This window comes from Siphateles boraxobius, unplaced genomic scaffold, assembly GCF_051911475.1.
Source record: "Siphateles boraxobius isolate OS27281-9 unplaced genomic scaffold, OSU_SipBor_1 68, whole genome shotgun sequence".
Taxonomy (NCBI): domain Eukaryota; kingdom Metazoa; phylum Chordata; class Actinopteri; order Cypriniformes; family Leuciscidae; genus Siphateles; species Siphateles boraxobius.
In genome coordinates this window covers 9,670,855-9,688,867 of record NW_027509195.1, presented here as the reverse complement: position 1 = coordinate 9,688,867, position 18,013 = coordinate 9,670,855, and the positions used below count along the sequence as shown (strand labels likewise).

At 37.4% G+C, this 18,013-nt stretch overlaps 1 protein-coding gene across 10 annotated transcripts in view; it reads right to left on the bottom strand.

Moving 5' to 3' along the window:
* Positions 1-18,013, bottom strand: part of arhgef10lb (Rho guanine nucleotide exchange factor (GEF) 10-like b) — a 49,797-nt gene that overhangs the window by 22,586 nt on the left and 9,198 nt on the right. For 3 of the 10 annotated variants that reach the window (XM_077214557.1, XM_077214558.1, XM_077214559.1), the window contains exons 3-15: positions 16,186-16,512; positions 16,039-16,066; positions 15,589-15,659; positions 12,180-12,308; positions 10,911-11,044; positions 6,954-7,062; positions 6,582-6,685; positions 5,903-5,980; positions 5,298-5,477; positions 4,548-4,664; positions 4,274-4,366; positions 3,246-3,416; positions 1,166-1,311 (exon numbers count right to left, since the gene is read on the bottom strand). In XM_077214557.1, coding sequence (XP_077070672.1) covers positions 1,166-1,311; positions 3,246-3,416; positions 4,274-4,366; positions 4,548-4,664; positions 5,298-5,477; positions 5,903-5,980; positions 6,582-6,685; positions 6,954-7,062; positions 10,911-11,044; positions 12,180-12,308; positions 15,589-15,659; positions 16,039-16,066; positions 16,186-16,512 — 1,687 coding nt within the window. Of the gene's footprint in view, positions 1-1,165; positions 1,312-3,245; positions 3,417-4,273; positions 4,367-4,547; positions 4,665-5,297; positions 5,478-5,902; positions 5,981-6,581; positions 6,686-6,953; positions 7,063-8,330; positions 8,445-10,910; positions 11,045-12,179; positions 12,309-14,511; positions 14,575-15,073; positions 15,138-15,588; positions 15,660-16,038; positions 16,067-16,185; positions 16,513-18,013 lie in introns of those variants that run through there. The other 7 variants (XM_077214555.1, XM_077214556.1, XM_077214565.1 and 4 more) reach the window with 6 other exon arrangements.

Below are 18,013 nucleotides of genomic sequence, written 5' to 3'. Positions count from 1 at the left end.
CAGAAGGATTCCCAGAGAGCCTTGATAATACCCCCTACTGTGATTTCAGGAAATTATTATTCATGTATTCCTCTGTTATGCATGATCTGCGCTGAGAACAGCTCGATGAGATTGAGGAGTGCAGGAGAACTTTGAAGCCAGTGTAAAATCATTCTGATCCGAAGTCTTTGAAAACAGCATGACCCAGTGGTCATTAAAGAAAAAACCTGCCAGATGTGAGAATGTTACCTTGGCTCCTCAAAGATGTTATCAATGCCCGTTTCAATGTCTCTGTGTGTCAGTTAAGAGGGTGTTAAAAAGAAGATGGCCTTAATTCATAAAATATGAGCAAGTAACTGAATTCTACTCATTTATTAATTTATCTCTAATTAACCCAGAAATTAAAGATCTGACATCATTTACTCACCCTCGTGTCATTTTAAATGTCTTCAGTCAAACGCAAAAGAAGATGCTAGGCAGGATGTTCATGCTGCTTTTTTCCATACAATGAGAGTGAATAGTGACCTCCAAAAGTTACATAAAATGCACTTTATAACATGTCTTCTGAAGCCATACAATAGCTTTTAATTTAAGATTATCATTCACAGAAAATCCTCACTCCCCCCACCAAAGCTCTCAAATCTCATGTGCAATTTAAATATTTGCATATGCACATATTTAATCTGGCACGTTGCAATCGGTTACGAAACACATGGGAACCATTGATGTAAAACCTGATGTGATATGTTTCGACGCACCAGATTTGAACATGAATGAGATTTGAAGGATGCATCGTCGGAGAACATTTTTGATGAAAAACAACTTAAATGTGTCTTTTCCTCAACACCATGCTACCGTAAAGCTTCAATTAACTTGGAATTAAGCGTCGTATGGTCTACTTATATGGCGCTTTTTGTCATCATTTTTTCAGCTTGATGGCCCTTGGTCACCATTCACTTTGATTATATGAAGAAGAAAAAAGCAGCGTGAACATTTTACTAAACTTCTTTTTTTATTCCACAGAAGAAATCAAGGTGTAAACAGCATAAAGATGTGTAAATGACGCTTTTTGGGTGAACGATTTCTTTAATTATAAAGCAACATAATTAAATGAACTTAAATCTCTCTCATGAAAGTACAGAGTTGTGATGTCCAGATTGCTGGACATGTGAAGAGGAGTGCTTACTTTACATTGATGTTTGCACAGACGAGCATGTCATTCAGGAGGAAGACTTTGCGCTCCTTAGACTTGAGGACTTGACCCTTCTCACCATAGACGGTCTCAATCAATGTCTCAGACAGAATCAGCTGCTTCTGATCAGAGTTCAGCTGCTGTTTAAAAAAAGATTCATTTTAAAAAGTAAATGAGTACATCCACACTATGACAGAAGACTTGCATCACCTGTATGTCTGTGCTCTTCAGTTTATACTTTTGACTTTGAAGTAATGTCTTTTGATTGATCTCCTTCTTCTTGATTCATTCTCCTTCTAACAACCTTGAATGTAACACTTGCACAGTCTAACAAATCTAGAGGTTAGAAAAACTGCTTATTTGCATATGAATGTGAGATATATTTGTGCAATGCATCTGCTGAGAGAAGTGGGAACTCTCTAGTGCCGTGGTTCTCAACCAAGGGCCCCGGGCCCACTTGGGGGCCTCAGCAAACTTCCAAGGGGGCCAGAGGATGACTTAAAATTATCTAAATTTAATATTTTAAATATGTATATTGTTAGCAATATATTAAATCAGTCTAGCTTAATTAAAATGCCAAAAAACAAACACATTTTCTTCCCCTACTCAATAAAAACAAACATCTTAAACCTTCTGAAATTTCAGTTCAGAGTTAATTTACCTATAACGACACTCCCAATTTAATTTGAAGTGAGTACATTTGCTAAAAGTTTATTTATTCTGTGATTGAAAACCCAAAGAGGGATGCAGAGGGGGGGGTGCAAAAATATAATAACTTTATAATTTAGCTTTAGTCAAAAAGTGGGTAGAAAGAAATGTGCTAAAAATATGTGTTAACTCAATACAAAGTAATCATTTTATGATAATATATTAACTTCTTTTGGCTTTTAAACAACGACAGTATAAAAGCCACTTTAATTTAGCAAAAAACATGTTATAAATACAATCCAAACAAATCTGAAATGAAAAGTGTTTCGTTTTTCTGTAATAGTGTAATAACATCACTGTAATAGTGGGTAGAAAGAAATACACAAAGAACATGGTGTTATGCAGATTATTTCCATATTTTTTCTTTTGGCTTTAGAACAATGAAAGTCAGTTTAATTTTGCAAACAACATGTTGTCTTTATAATTTCACAATTGCAATTGTTCACACATTGTAGTACATGGGCCTTCCTACACGAAAAATATAGTTGTCTTTATATTTTAGGAAGGGGCTCCTCCATGCTAGCAGATAGATGACTTCAAAGATAACAGATGTGAAATGAAAGCCACAAAACTCCTTTGATATCATATTAGCGGTCACTAAAATCACTTTCATGGACAACTCACCATCCTGGCAAGAAAAAATCTTTCTAAAGCTATTTCAAGAAAGAGGAAATGTGGAAATAGCAGTCCAATCACACTGACAGCTCATGTCCTTCCACACTGCCAGCCAAATTATCTTGTAAAGCCAAATCATTGTGTTTTTGGGTTGGTAATACTGTCGCCTGGACCCGATGACAATGCAGTGCTGAAGTGCCAACTAGCCTCTCCCTATGGAGGATCCCTACACCACTCTACAGATAAAGCGTTGTGGAATTTTTCAGTTTGCTTACCTACCCGAAGTGATAAAATAAAATAAAATTCTGCATCAAAATTTATAGACAAGACAAGTAGACAAGTAGTTTGTTTAGGCATGGTTTGTAAGGAATTACAAACCTGCGCACATATATTCAAACGCACATAACTATAGAATCAATTCTTAATGCACATGTGAACGCCATCAGCGTCTATCACAGGTTCACGTTTAAAGTCTGTTTAGAGAGAACGGTGACATTTTAACGGCCCCTAATTTAATAACAAATGATCATTTAGACGGAAGTGAATCAATCAAAACTAACTTTAGCTGGACAAAAACATTATTCAAGAGCCACTATAAAACCAAACCAATCTCTGTTACCTTAAATTATATGTTTATCTCTGTAAAGTTGCTTTGAAACAATCTTCATTGTTAAAAGCGCTATATAAATGAGGCTGACTTGACTTGACTTTGAAGTGTTCCATGTGTGTTTGTAGTGTGATGGTCTCTGACCTTACTAAGGTTCCGGTCACCGATGCTACGAGCAAGTTGTTGGATCTCGGCGAGCTGCTCAGCCAGCCGTTTCTGCTCGTTCAGCTTCTCGGCGAGACTTTCAAGCTCAGTGAGGGCCAGCTGCAACGGCAGCCTGTCCTGATGCCCCACAGGGGTGTTTTTCAGCATGTCCTGTGGACCACACACAGATATGTCAGCATATATTCAGTCTTTACTACCTAATCTGTCATTAGGCCAACGCTTCAATCCCCTGCAAGCAAAAGATGCTTCTCAAGCGCAACATGATCCACATGATGTGGGAAATAAACCTACAAAAATTCAGTTAATCCAGTATAGACTTTTACTTTACTTTACTCAGTTAACATTTACATGCATTAGTGCACATTAAAAGAAAAATGAAATGAAAACTGACCACATTTACTATAAAATCAAGTGGACTGTTAATGGACTGTTAATGTCATTTTATGGCAACCTTTCTGTGATTTCTCCAGTTTAGCCATTTCAGCTCATTTTCAACTGTACACCCATATAACACCCCTCATTTGCACTCAAATGTCCCTGAAAAACAGCCTGCGGTAACAATCTCAAATGAATTCATTGCATATAAGAATGATCTAATGACAAAAAATCCTGGCAGAACTTGGTAGCAGTAAAATAATAGAGTCTTATACATGTAATCAGAACATACAAGAGGGATTTCACCAGCGTTTAGGTTTACATATTTGAGCATTTGCTGTGCAGTATCAGATCATGGTTTTGATAGTAAGCACATGCTTTAAGTAAATGTAATGTGTTTTACTAGCAATCTGTCTTTTACTTCCCCATACAGAAAAGCCTGAGGAAATTCCATCACCATAAAATATTCTCTAAATAGTTTAAAGTATTAGGGTCATTAACTGTGTGTGTGTGTGTGTGTGTGTGTGTGTGTGTGTGTGTGTGTGTGTGTGTGTGTGTGTGTGTGTGTGTGTGTGTGTGTGTGTGTGTGTGTGTGTGTGTGTGTGTGTATTTGGAGGTTTCAGAGCACTAACCTGCAGGAGGAGTATGAACTGAGGAAAGCGTTGGATTGGTTTGACCATCAGGCCATAGAGTGTGATTCTGTCTGTACTGGCAGCCTGCTTCTTCTACAAACCAGAACAACACAAAATGTTATAATGTTATAATGTCTATAACAATATTGTAATGTCTAAAATCACTTGAAACCTAACCCTAAATATGAACAATAGTAATGCTGCCTTAGCAAGCAGCACATATTAAGCACTGAGGAGAAAAGATAAACAATTAGGGGCAGGTTGAGAAGTTTACCTTGAGGAACTCCAGGAATGCTGGCTTGGACATACAAGCTTTCTTGATCAGAGTCATAGCATTTGTGAAGTTGTTGACATAGTCACTGTATACATCTAGCACCATTGACTTGGAAAACTGGAATGAAGAGCAATGATAAACCCAGACATAAGGCAGACATAACAATCCATATTTCAGACATAATATCAGTGTACTAATGATCTGTGACCGTACAATGTGCATTGAGCTTGCATTTCTATTGTCAATAGTTATGAAGAGACTATTTGCATGATTGTTTTCAATTTTACTGATCCAAAGTTCTTAAAAATAATGTGCTCAGCTGCAGGGCAGGGCCTGGGTGATGCAGGAAATTTGCACACTTAAAATAGAACTGCTGACTAAAGGATGTTCTGTTTTTCCATCTGTAAAGATCCCTCATCACAGAGACCAATAGAAAACGAGTCATGTTAGGGTCTAAAAACAGACCATTACACATTAATACACATATTTACTTTAATAAGCAGATATGACAATGCTTATTCATGCAAAAACCTTTATCTTAAAATGTGGAGTGGAATACAAATCCACTGGATCAATGCTATGCAATTGTGCAGTCTTTTAAATCAAAAACAAGTATGAAAAAATGAGAATTCAAGCAGAGAAATCCTAAACATTTTGTAACCAGAGCAAAAAAAAATCTATGAACAAAGAATCAGAAGCTGTGAAAAACACCACAAATTGAATGTTTTAGTAGAACAACAGGAGACATACTGAAGCAACAAAGAGATCTCCGATTTTCTCAGTGTTATCCCATTCTGCTACACGGGAGGCCAGAGCAATCTGAAACATGGAGTGACACTGCAGGATCTCCTTCAGCCTATAAAAAATGGGCTGGATCTTCTTCAAGCTCAGGATCCTGGGCTCCGCCTCCATCAAAGGCTTCTTATATTCCTAAAATATAATTCAGGCTTTAGGTATGAGTCTCTTTTACATTCAGATTGTGATGTATCTATTGATTTAATCAAAACAAATCACATCTATATTTGTCAATTTACAATAATACAATATTTATTTTGTTTTTGTCTTCAACCTACTGAAAAAAAGCTTAAATCACCCTGCCCAAGTTAGTTAGGATGGGCAGTTTTGATGGATTTAGAGGGGTTTTGGGCACCTTCCGCTAGACAGGCTTGGAGACCAGCTGGCTAACCATCTTAAATGGTCTAAGACCAGTAAACCACCTTAGGCAGTTTTAAGCTTTTTTAACACAGTATATTTTCCCCTTTGTGCTATATTTCTATTTTTCCCATCCTTTCCACTTCATAGAGAAAATTAAGGAAAATTATATCCAGATGTGATGTCAGGATTGTGTCACTGACCAGCAGGATCCTCTTGAGTGAATCTAAGTAGCTTCTTTCACTCTGGATGATAGAGCCAAGAATATGACGTCTGACAATCTGTACATACAAAAACAAAATGCAAAATGCTCATTTCAATTATATTAGGGTAACTGACAGTACACCACCAGCTTTATATTTAACATAAAATATGTAAAAAATATTCTATAATTCAAAAGTTTGGGAACAGTGGGATTTTTTTAATGTTTTTGAAAGTCTATGGTGTTCACTAAAGCAGTATAAAACATTAATATTTTCAGCATCATTACTCCAGTCTTCAGTGTCACATGATCCTTCAGAAATCATTATTATATGCTGATTTGCTGCTCAACAAATATTTCTTATTATTATCAATGTTGAAAACAGTGGTGCTGCCCCAAATTTGTACCCCCAACGTAACGGCTCCGTTCACACAGCTCGGCTTTTCCAAGACTGGGGTTGTGAGTCCTGAATTTAGGGGTGCGAGTTCGGTTATAGAATGTGGTTGTCACTCGCGTAAATAACTGTGTGTGAATGTAACTGTATTAAGGAATCAAATACAGGACTGACAACCGTAATCTCCTGCTGTGTGAACGTTTCCATATCATAAATGAGCAGGGCTAGTATGATACTGACAGGAATGCAGACAGATTCACACACAAGTACATACACAAACACGCACCTGTTGGCCACTGAGTCCTTCTGGCATTGGAGAAAGTTGAGGTGGTGGATGTTTGAGTTCAGATACAGTCACATCCAGATATCCAGAATCATCCTCTGTGTCATCTGCACATTGACACAGTATAGCACAGTTAAACTCCTCATTTAGACTGTCATCACTAACTATTTCAATTTCTGCCATATTGGCTCACTCCTCCCTCTAATGTACACACTATTCTGTAGCTCTGTGAAGATAAACCTGTTATCTTATAATTCACACATTCAAAGAGGCATCTAGTTTCTAGTATTGTTTCTGTACTGAATCCTACCAGGTGTCAGAAAAAACACCAGAAATGAACAAGAGGAAATGAGAGTCAAAAAGTCTGAGTCAAACCTGTGCAGTCTTTTTTACTCAGGAAGGACACCTTGCGCATCATGGCTATTTTGGTCTTTTCCAGTCCATCTTTCGTGCCATTCCTAGCTGCTTTCATTAGCTGTTGAACCTATGGGAGGAAACAGAGAGATAGGCAGACTGCATAAGATGACAGCGAGGAACAAAATGAATCTAACTAGAACTAAAAGAAAAGAGAGAGGAGATCAATTCCTGTTTGTGGATCAGCATGTTTAGCAGCAGGGCAAACCCTCAAGGTCCCTGTCTACTCAGTTGCAACACTCAGTGGATTTCGCACAGTTTCATTTTCATTGTACAGAAGAAAAAAAAAACCTGTCCATTGAACAATGATGTGCATGATGGACTACTTCATACCTACAAGCTGTGTGAATTTTGGTGAATAATGTGTAAACTACAGATGCAACTAAATCTACATTATCTAGATTTAGTCTAATATGAAATGTAAAACTGATCCTAAAAAACTGGGACAAAATGTGCTGCGAAGAGTTTTTTTTCACCTATGTTTCTGCTTCTTCCTTCTCTACAATGTTTTTCTATGACAATCGTTCAATATACATCAAACCCTCCCCCATATATATATATATATATATATATATATATATATATATATATATATATATATATATATATATATATATATATATAACGTAATCCAATCCATAGAAACTAACTAGCAAACAGAACTCAGGCAAAGCAGAACAGGGAACAGAATGTAAACAAATCATAGCTATATATATTCTGTTCTGTTTTGGTTTCGTTTTCATTCTGTTCCCTGTTCTGCTTTGCCTGAGTTCTGTTTGCTAGTTAGTTTCTATGGATTGGATTACGTTCAACTGTTGTCCCTTCAAAAGTATGATTTTTTTAATTAAATGCTTTAAGAAGTTTTTGCTCACCAAGGCTGTATTTATTTCGACCAAAAATACAGTAAAACTATACTGAGATAATATTATTGCAATCTCGAATGACTGCATTTATTTGAAAAAGAAATATTTTGTGACATTATAAATGTCTTCGCTGTCAAGTTTGATAATTTAAATGCATCTTTGCTAAATAAAAGTATTAATTTCTAAGAAAAAACATCAACAATACAGTAGATTTACAAAATATTACAATTTATATTTTGAATATTGCACATGTATTATATTGCGAGAGCCATTTTGTCTAGTCTGATGTTTCTAGCTACCAATAGAACAAACATAAAATAAAGGAAATTCTATAAAAATCCCAAACAATTTCTTTACAGAGTTGACCCATCATCGCTATTACAGAAAATATAAGCACAGTCATTCATAAGTTGACATTTTGTCCCATGTCTCAAGGATCAGTGATAACCACACATTCACCACTGTATAAATGTACCTTAATGTCATAGTTTTGTTTGAGTTGGCCAACATCTCGAGCCCCTAACCGCATGGCTAGCTCACGCCTGGTCTGGACACAGCGTTGCTTCAGACGCCGTACATCGGGGGAAATCTATGTCCATTACCACAAAGCCACGAGCGGTAAGGGGTGGGGTTGAATTGTATCAGTGAATTGAGAAAGATGGCAGATAAAGAGAAGAGGAGGAGGAAAATAATGAAATTGAGGGGAGTGACAAACACAGGCAGACAGTGATAAGATCAAGGCCAACAGGAGAAGGAACTTGAAGAAAGACATAACAGAGTAAACAAGACAGCAAGACCAGAGATTTGGCCTCAGATAGTGTCTGTCTCAGTTTACAATACTAAATCTTCACACTTAAACAGCTCTACTACTCACAAATTAGTCCTTCAACAGATGTACTCAATTTCAGACTGCATAAGGCCCAGTCTGAGCTCTCTGGTTAGTCTAGTTAAGGCTTTCTGTACCTGTTTTCATGCTATGATGTGCAACATCTGTGGATTAAGACCTGATCTTCTCTGCATGCATCAAAAGACATTAACTAAGAACAGGAACAAGGGTAAACCCGACAAGGAAGGAGAACTGAAAGAACCAGGCATCAAAAAAATCTTTGCCCTTTCCTTTTTTAAAGCTGAAGTGTATAATTTCTGCTCTACTTGCATCACCAAACAGAATTAACATAACATTAAAAATGACTGTTTTTAAACTGGTTTCAAGAACACGCCCCAATCTGCCGTTGGTCAGACAAAACAATAGCCCAAAACACACACCATTGGCTGAGCTACACAGAATGCTATATTTTAAAGTGATATGGAGGAGATTAAGAGGAGAAATGGTTGGACAGACTCGGCATTAGAAACAACACTGACTAGTGGAAGAGATAACACCGGTGCCATGCAATAGTGTTGGGCGATATGCTCCATTTTCATATCGTCCTATCGTCAGCCTGTGAGATCGGCGATACACGATATTATCGTGAGGGGGCGGGGCTTACTTACTTGATTATTTACTCATTCATTTGCGAATATTCACGAGAATATTTTTCTATTTTGCTAGCAAAGGTGGAGTGTTTATTACTAGGCTAGATCAGGTTATTTCCCGGTACAGTGAGGTCAAAAAAGATCCTAATCATTTTTGTATCTGAGTATTTCAACATGTCAGTGGAAAATTTACGGACACACGTGATCCTCTCATGCCGTTACAGATGCAGTATTTTGACTGTAGGCCTACTTCTGCACGAGATGAAAACACGTTTTAATATGTGCACTTAATAAGGCCAAAGAACGCGGGTTCTTGTGTTTTAAATGCCGGGGGAAATCAGAGTAGCCTAAGGGGCAGAAATCTAGCTGAGTCGATCGGTTTATACTTAAACTTATGACTTGAATCCGATAAAGGAAAACAGGTTAATGTGTTTACATGACCACATGCATTGTCAGTTTATTCAGAATAATCTGGTTAAGAACGTGCATGTAAACGCACTCACTCTCTGAAAGTGAAAGTAGAAACGGACTGAGCTTTTCAGCATCTGTCTCTGCATTAACGCCGCATTCTCTCAGAGACGACGATGGATAGGCTATAACGGTATAGGGCCTTAATTTAATCTTACTGGCTTAATATTTCTCTTGTGGACCTATATGATGACATTGAAAACATTAGAAGAATATTTCTTGTTAAACAAGTGTTTGAAGCTGCTTTTGATTTTTAAGAGAATTGTGCTGTGTTCGTGAACTAAAGACTGGCCTATATAATTTTAGTGATATTATTATTATTAATATTCAGTAATTGTATTGTTTTTAGTGTTATTAGTGTCATTAAACTTTTTGTTAATGTATGTGCTATGGAAACAAAATACTGACGAACAACGATGCCGTTTTCATCTTGGATCTGTATAAGATATGCGTGTGTCTGAAAACAAGCACTCTTGACAATTTGTGAATGGATCACCCTGCAATTCAATTTTGGTGTGGGATGCAGGCCTAGTTTTTTATTCTGTTTTAAAAACACTTTCTTAGAGGAGTCCTCGTACGCGCGTGTCGGTGTTGTCGCAAGTGTTAGGCTATGTGGTGATGTCGTTATGAATTTAGGCAAGGCAAATTAATTGTAGTTCCTAATATTAATTTAATAACAATACTAGCTTTATAATAATAATACTACTAATAATAATTGAATACATTCATGGTAAAACAAGCAAATTATCGTATTGATATCGTCAGAGGCGCATAAGCTGTGGTTGTCATAAGCTGCCAATTGCGGCTTTGCCGAGCTGTGATACAAGCGAAACGCTATTGGCTATTTTTAAAAAGAGGAGGAGCTCCTCGATATGTTTCGCCCTGTCTTCCTGTTTCTGAGAGTTTCTAGGAACTTCAGTGAGCATTTAACAATAATAATTTCACATTTTACCTTTCTAAAATGAACTAAGAAACTGTCCAATGATTCAAAACGGTTCATCATGAGGACTTACCAAAATAAATGGGTTTCTAGCTTTTAACAATGCACAGCAATCCCTTTATAAATAGTTTTTTAGACACTCTTGATGGTGAATGGGCCGTGTCTTTGTACCTTATTGCGGGTGGGCTGCTTGGTCTCGCTGTCTGACTGCTCGTCGTAACTCTCAAACTCACTGGAACCCCAGCCGTTGTCTATCAGTCCGGACTCGCCAGACCTCTGCACCTCCTCATAGATCACATCATCCTCTGAACAATAACACAGAAATAATTATGTGAGGTGTGAGGAAGATTGATGTCCTGAGTCAAGTTACAGTAACAGGAAACATAAGAGGGTTGATTTGTACAGGTTGGTTACTACAGGATGAAAACAAGTCTTTACTTGCTATCCAAATTGATTGATGATAGAAGGATTGCTCAAGGGAAAATCATATTGCTCAGAGTTTGCACTTTATTAGCTTCTACAATTTTGTCATTTTGGGTCTCATGGCCTCTTCATGACTCACAGATGCCCCTAGTGGGCTCAAGTTGTGAAATTCAGTGGATCAGGCTGGTCACCAAGAAGATCTGTCACTGTCCTTTGTGCATTCATGCATATGTTTGTGTCAGATGTTTCTCCAAAATGTATTTAATGTGGATATTACAGTTCAGATAGTTTGGCCTTGGAAATATTGTTATGGAAATGTTTGAACTCAAACATTAAAATATAGGCAAATCTGTCCAGGGTTTGCAAAATTTTTGAGATCTCTTTCGAAACTCTACACTGTAAGAAAAAAATCCAGTAACACTTTAGTATGGGGAACACATATTCACTATTAACTACGACTTTTGCCTCAATAAATTCCTAATTTACTGCTTATTAATAGTTAGTAAGGTAGTTTGTGTAACATTTAAGGTTACGTATTGAGTAGGATTAAGAGATGTAGAATAAGGTCATGCAGAATAAGGCACTAATATGTGCTTTATAAGTATTAATAAAGAGCCAATATACTAGTAAAACACAAGCTAATAAGCAATTGGACCTTAAAATAAAGGTTTACCAAAAATCCATAGAAAAACAGATAATGCCCTGCAATAAAATTAGTTTATGGACAGTTCCTTCAACTCTACACAATGTGTAATTCAAATAGAGGTAAAACAACTGTGAAAAAACAATCCAGAAAATATTATATAAGCACACATATTTTTACAAACTTTTTTTAGAGTGTAGAGTAGACACGTGTGAGATATACAGTTTTTTTCTTTCTGGAGAAAAGTTTCAATTTGCTCTCCATTTCACCTCATTGCTGTCTTGAAGAAACATTTGAGATATCAAAAAGCTTTCATGTGTGAATATTCATATGGGTGATGACATTGTTAACCTGGACAGGTAACAGGCACAGACCTGCATCTGGGGGCGAGTTGTTCTCACAAGGCACATCATCATAGATGACCTCTGAGCGAGCAGAAGGAGCTGAGTTCACCTTCAGCTGTTCTGGTGGTGAATCTCCAGCTGATTCAGAAACAGCTTTCCCTAGAGTAGAGAGAGACACTTAGATCATCATTCATACATGTAAAAGAAAAACTGCTAACCACATAAACCCTATTACACAAAGAATGAGAGGCTCCTAATGGAACGGTTCGATGGATATTTGAGCATATTCAAAGCACGGACATCAAAAGGATGGGATACTACTTTAAGAGCAGGACATTGGGTGTAAGATCATATTTGACGGACCAGTAACAGCAAACATCATTTGATAATCATTTATCAGAACTTCAGTGAGGTATTAAGCCCAATGCAGGTCGAGCGCAAATGAAATTCAGCCCTGATTAGCACAGGAAAGGACATTAATAATCCTTTTGGCACAGAATTAAGCTTGCATTCCGACAAAAGTGCTACAAAACAATTAACATAGTCCTCCACACGAACGACGGATTGACAATACTTACACTTGTCTAAGTTGTCTCTACTGTGACAGTGTATACAGATTTGTTGACAGCCTCTTTTTACCTAATGAAGTCGCCTGCTGAGTCTCCCCCACGGGACCTTAAAATACCTCAAAGTGAAATGTTCTTCAAACTGTTTAGGCTCTGAAGGATATATTGAGACTACTGTCTGGGATGTCACAGGGAGATCATTTAAAATTCGGAGAACACATTAATTAGGAGTAGGAGTATAATATAAATATCTTGGGAATATTCCAGGTTAAACACAAGTTAAGCAGCTGTGGCACGCTGTTGTTTACCACAGGAAATCATTTCTCATCTCTTACTTTGTAAAAATGTGTGAAAAATGATGAAATTCTATGGGGAAATGGTTGAATTTCTGGTGTCGCGCTTGCATTAGTGCATTTCTCTCAACATGTGCGGCGCAAAATGTTTTTCTGCCGTAATTGACATTCATGTCACAGATGTTATTGATATAGCTTTACTAGTATTGAAACAGAATATTTTTTATGTGGTTTTATAGATGACACTGATTGTCAGTGTGATGTTGCACATATGTAAAAGTTTATACACTGAGGAAAAGACACACAGATCTAAAAGGGTGTAGATATAACAGCAGCAGGGAGTGGAAATGGAAGTAAGATTTATTACTCATTACCAGTCATGTCATAGCAAGCGAGTGTACTTACAACATACAGTGCACTACAACGCAGTAGGTATATCTACAGCCTAAAACTTCAGTACTACGATGCCAAAATACTCCCAACAGTCTAAAATAAAATAAATAACAGGGTTGACAATCATTCCTGAAGCTTGGTAAACAAATACAGCAAAGGGTTGACAGATCTAACTATGCTCTGTGTAAGGGATAATGTACAGTCAGCTGATCATTAATGCAAAATAGACTGCTCATTATTACACGGCTATTGACCAAATAAATAAATACACTACCATTCAAAAGTTTGAGGTCAGTAAGATTTGTTTTTTTAAGGAACATTTATTTAGCAGATATGCATTCAATTAATCAAAAGCGACAGTAAAGGCATTTATAATGTTACAAAATATTTCTATTTCATATAAATGCTGCTCTTTTGAACTTGATATGCATGTTTGAAGGATCATGTGACAGTGAAGCCTGGAGAAATGGCTACTGAAAATTCAGCTTTGGCATCATAGTAATAAATTAAATCTTAAAACATTTTAAAATATTAATTTAAAAAAGATTTTTCTATTTTAAATTAAAATAATTTTAGCAATATTACTGTTTATACTGTATTTTTAATTAAATAAACGCAGCCTTGTTGGCATAACAGACTCCTTTCAAAACATTTTAAAATATCTTACCGAACACAAACTTTTGAACGTTAGTATGTGGACAAGTAATATTGTGGACATGAGTTCATTTTCTTTTCTTTTTTTATCTTAATGATTCCTCTATCAAAAACCGCCCACTACAGCGTACAAAACAATTGGCCCAGCAGCAAGATGAAAAATGAAACTATATTAAAGTAATATCAATAACTGAGACGAAAGAAGGTGCTGTCCTCAGTGATACGAGAGACATGAAAGTAGCGCCGGTTTAGGTTACCTGGATGAACGGACTGATTATGCCATGGGTGACAGAAAATATTAGGAAATATCAGTCCGCTAAGGTGGCGATCGACCAGTCAGAATCAAGTATTCCAGAGAGCCGTGTAATAGAAAAAGGATATCTATGCATGTATGATTACATTCAAATACAAAGACAGCACAACTATACCAACTGTCCTGGGGAGTGGGGATTGTACCTTTATGCAGTCGCAGAGTGAGCTCTGAAACCACACTGAACCATTCCCGAGAATGAACCGGGGCTGCACACACATAGCAGAGACTGTTTAACAGCCGAGGAACACAGCTTTGAAGTCACTTCTACTATCACCATTGAATTTGACGTTACCAAGACCGTAATAATTTATTCCAAGTAATTTTGTTATTTTACAGATTATTTGGAACATGCATTATTTTTTTCTCAAAGCCGTTTTCAAAATTTAGGAATAAATCATATTGACAAGGGCATATTATATTCATTGTATGATTTTGTTTGCATTATCACTTGTTTGTTGTGTTATTTGATTGGATTGCCACAGAATCATCAAGAAAAATCTCCAAAGAATCTGATTTATTAGGCTGAGCCATTTGTGGACATTTGGCATGGGTGTGTTGTTTTCTTTTCCGTGAGATTCCTGTGCGTCTGGATTGGATTAGTCATTGCTATTTTTCAGATCTCAGGTTTCTATGCTGATTTGTAGATTTCGCATTAGAGTGGATTTACAGGAAGGCATGGCATAGCCCCTTCTTAGAGCCACCAACCTGTCTGAACCAGTTTGTGGGGGGACTTCTGTATAAGTGTGTAGAAGCCCTCTGGCCCAAAATCTGAACCTGGAGATACATTTGCAACAGACTTGTCAGATTTAAGCACTGAATTGCCTTCCAAGTTGGCATTTCAGTTTTTTTTTTTAATCCATGTCATTGATCAAGTTGAATCACTGTTGAATTGTTTTTCAGTTTGTGAATTAAATTAACATTCATGCTTACAACGTTGCATTAAGTCATTCTTTCACAGTGTCTTCATAAAATTTCAACATTGATTTATAAGTATTTTGTTACCTTTCAGCATTAAAAGTTGTTTCAACGTAGTTTAAACTTTTTCAAAGCTGAAACAACTAAAATTATTTCAACAACATTTCAACATTGAAGGCCAGTCACTAGACTTTTTTGACTCGTTTTGGGACATCCAGGCAGTCCAGCTAGACTGCTTTAAATAGATTCATCCAAAAAAATTCATAACCACAAAAATATACAGAAATATGCTCTTAGTGTAATACCTTCATAAATATCATTTTTCCAAATGCTGTCTTGTTCATCGGCCACTCGTGGCTCGGCTGAGATGGAACTCCTAAAAAAACAGGAATGCAAAAGTATTGAAATACTGTCCCTTCATGTTTATTCTTATCAGTGTTAACAGGCATATCACATAATCACTAGATGTCACTAGAGCCAGAGCAGGTTGTTTAATAACTAATACAGTACAAAAGTGTTCACATGGGTAAATAATCAACCCTAGGTCTTCACAGCTAAGACAGAATGTATAATAAAGTCCTTTTGGGGAAAAACACTTCAAACAGTAAGGACATAAATAATTATAGTGTCTCTATGAATGACGTCCTGTTTAGGAATAATAAGGTTCAAGATATTCAAGTGAAAATTGTTCAAAACATAACACATAAAGCATACATCTGTCATAAATTCAGATGTGTCAACACAAACATTCTTACCCATCAGGAGATTGTCTGGCTACCATGTCTGCAGGGAGAACAGAAATGTTTAATTTACCAAATGTCTACCCATGTCTGATTTTGCATACAGAACATTTTACACATAAAATACAGTCATATTATGTGATTAACACATTGCAGACTGACCTGGGTATGTTGTGTGAGGATATGTGGGGATATTTTGGTCCTCCACACCAGCAGGGTTCTCTCCATTTACTGTTTGCTGATTATGCTGTGTAACACGCGTCATAGCTTGACAATAAAGTGCATTTGGGGCAGTGCAACCTTTAGTACTCTCTGAATGCTTAGCATCCACATGAGGAGTTTTTGACTCTTTATTCTGAACAGAGTTCTCCACTGTATTCTGCTCATCTTCGCTGTCATCAAACTCGAACTTCTCACCAGTTTCTTCATCTTCATCACCATCATCTTCCTCCTCCTGTGGCTTCTGAGTCACACCAGGAACCATGGACTCTGAAATAACACAAGGGCACAATTTAACTGACAAAAATAAGATAAGAAACACATTTTTACATTTCCTGGTTGCCACGGCATTGCTATGCAGTTGCTAGGGTGTTCTGGGAGGTTGTTTCATTATTACTATGTGGTTCTTATGGTGTTCTGAGTGTTTTTTATTGTTGATAATATGTAGTTGTTCTGAACGTTTGAGAGTATGTGTTCTGAGCATTCCTACTAAAGTGTTCATTGTGATACCCCGTGGCTGTTGTGTTGCGATGCTGTTCTAAGTGGTTGTTTGAGTGTTGCGATAGTGATCTGAGTGGCTGTTTGAGTGTTGCGATAGTGATCTGAGTGGTTGTTTGAGTGATGCGATGCTGTTCTAAGTGGTTGATTGAGTATTGCGATAGTGTTCTGAGTGGCTGTTTGAGTGTTGCGATAGTGTTCTAAGTGGTTGTTTGAGTGTTGCGATAGTGATCTGAGAGGCTGTTTGAGTGTTGCGATAGTAATCTGAGTGGTTGTTTGAGTGTTGCGATAGTGTTCTAAGTGGTTGTTTGAGTGTTGCGATAGTGATCTGAGTGGTTGTTTGAGTGTTGCGATAGTGATCTGAGTGGCTGTTTGAGTGTTGCGATAGTGTTCTGAGTGGTTGTTTGAGTGTTGCGATAGTGATCTGAGTGGCTGTTTGAGTGTTGCGATAGTGATCTGAGTGGCTGTTTGAGTGTTGCGATAGTGTTCTAAGTGGTTGATTGAGTATTGCGATAGTGTTCTAAGTGGCTGTTTGAGTGTTGCGATAGTGATCTGAGTGGTTGTTTGAGTGTTGCGATAGTGATCTGAGTGGCTGTTTGAGTGTTGCGATAGTGTTCTGAGTGGTTGTTTGAGTGTTGCGATAGTGATCTGAGTGGCTGTTTGAGTGTTGCAATAGTGATCTGAGTGGCTGTTTGAGTGTTGCGATAGTGATCTGAGTGGTTGTTTGAGTGTTGCGATAGTGATCTGAGTGGCTGTTTGAGTGTTGCGATACTGTTCTGAGTGGCTGTTTGAGTGTTGCGATAGTGTTCTAAGTGGTTGTTTGAGTGTTGCGATAGTGATCTGAGTGGCTGTTTGAGTGTTGCGATAGTGATCTGAGTGGCTGTTTGAGTGTTGCGATAGTGTTCTAAGTGGTTGATTGAGTATTGCGATAGTGATCTGAGTGGCTGTTTGAGTGTTGCGATAGTGTTCTAAGTGGTTGTTTGAGTGTTGCGATAGTGATCTGAGAGACTGTTTGAGTGTTGCGATAGTAATCTGAGTGGTTGTTTGAGTGTTGCGATAGTGTTCTAAGTGGTTGTTTGAGTGTTGCGATAGTGATCTGAGAGACTGTTTGAGTGTTGCGATAGTAATCTGAGTGGTTGTTTGAGTGTTGCGATAGTGATCTGAGTGGTTGTTTGAGTGTTGCGATAGTGATCTGAGTGGCTGTTTGAGTGTTGCGATAGTGTTCTGAGTGGTTGTTTGAGTGGTGCGATAGTGATCTGAGTGGCTGTTTGAG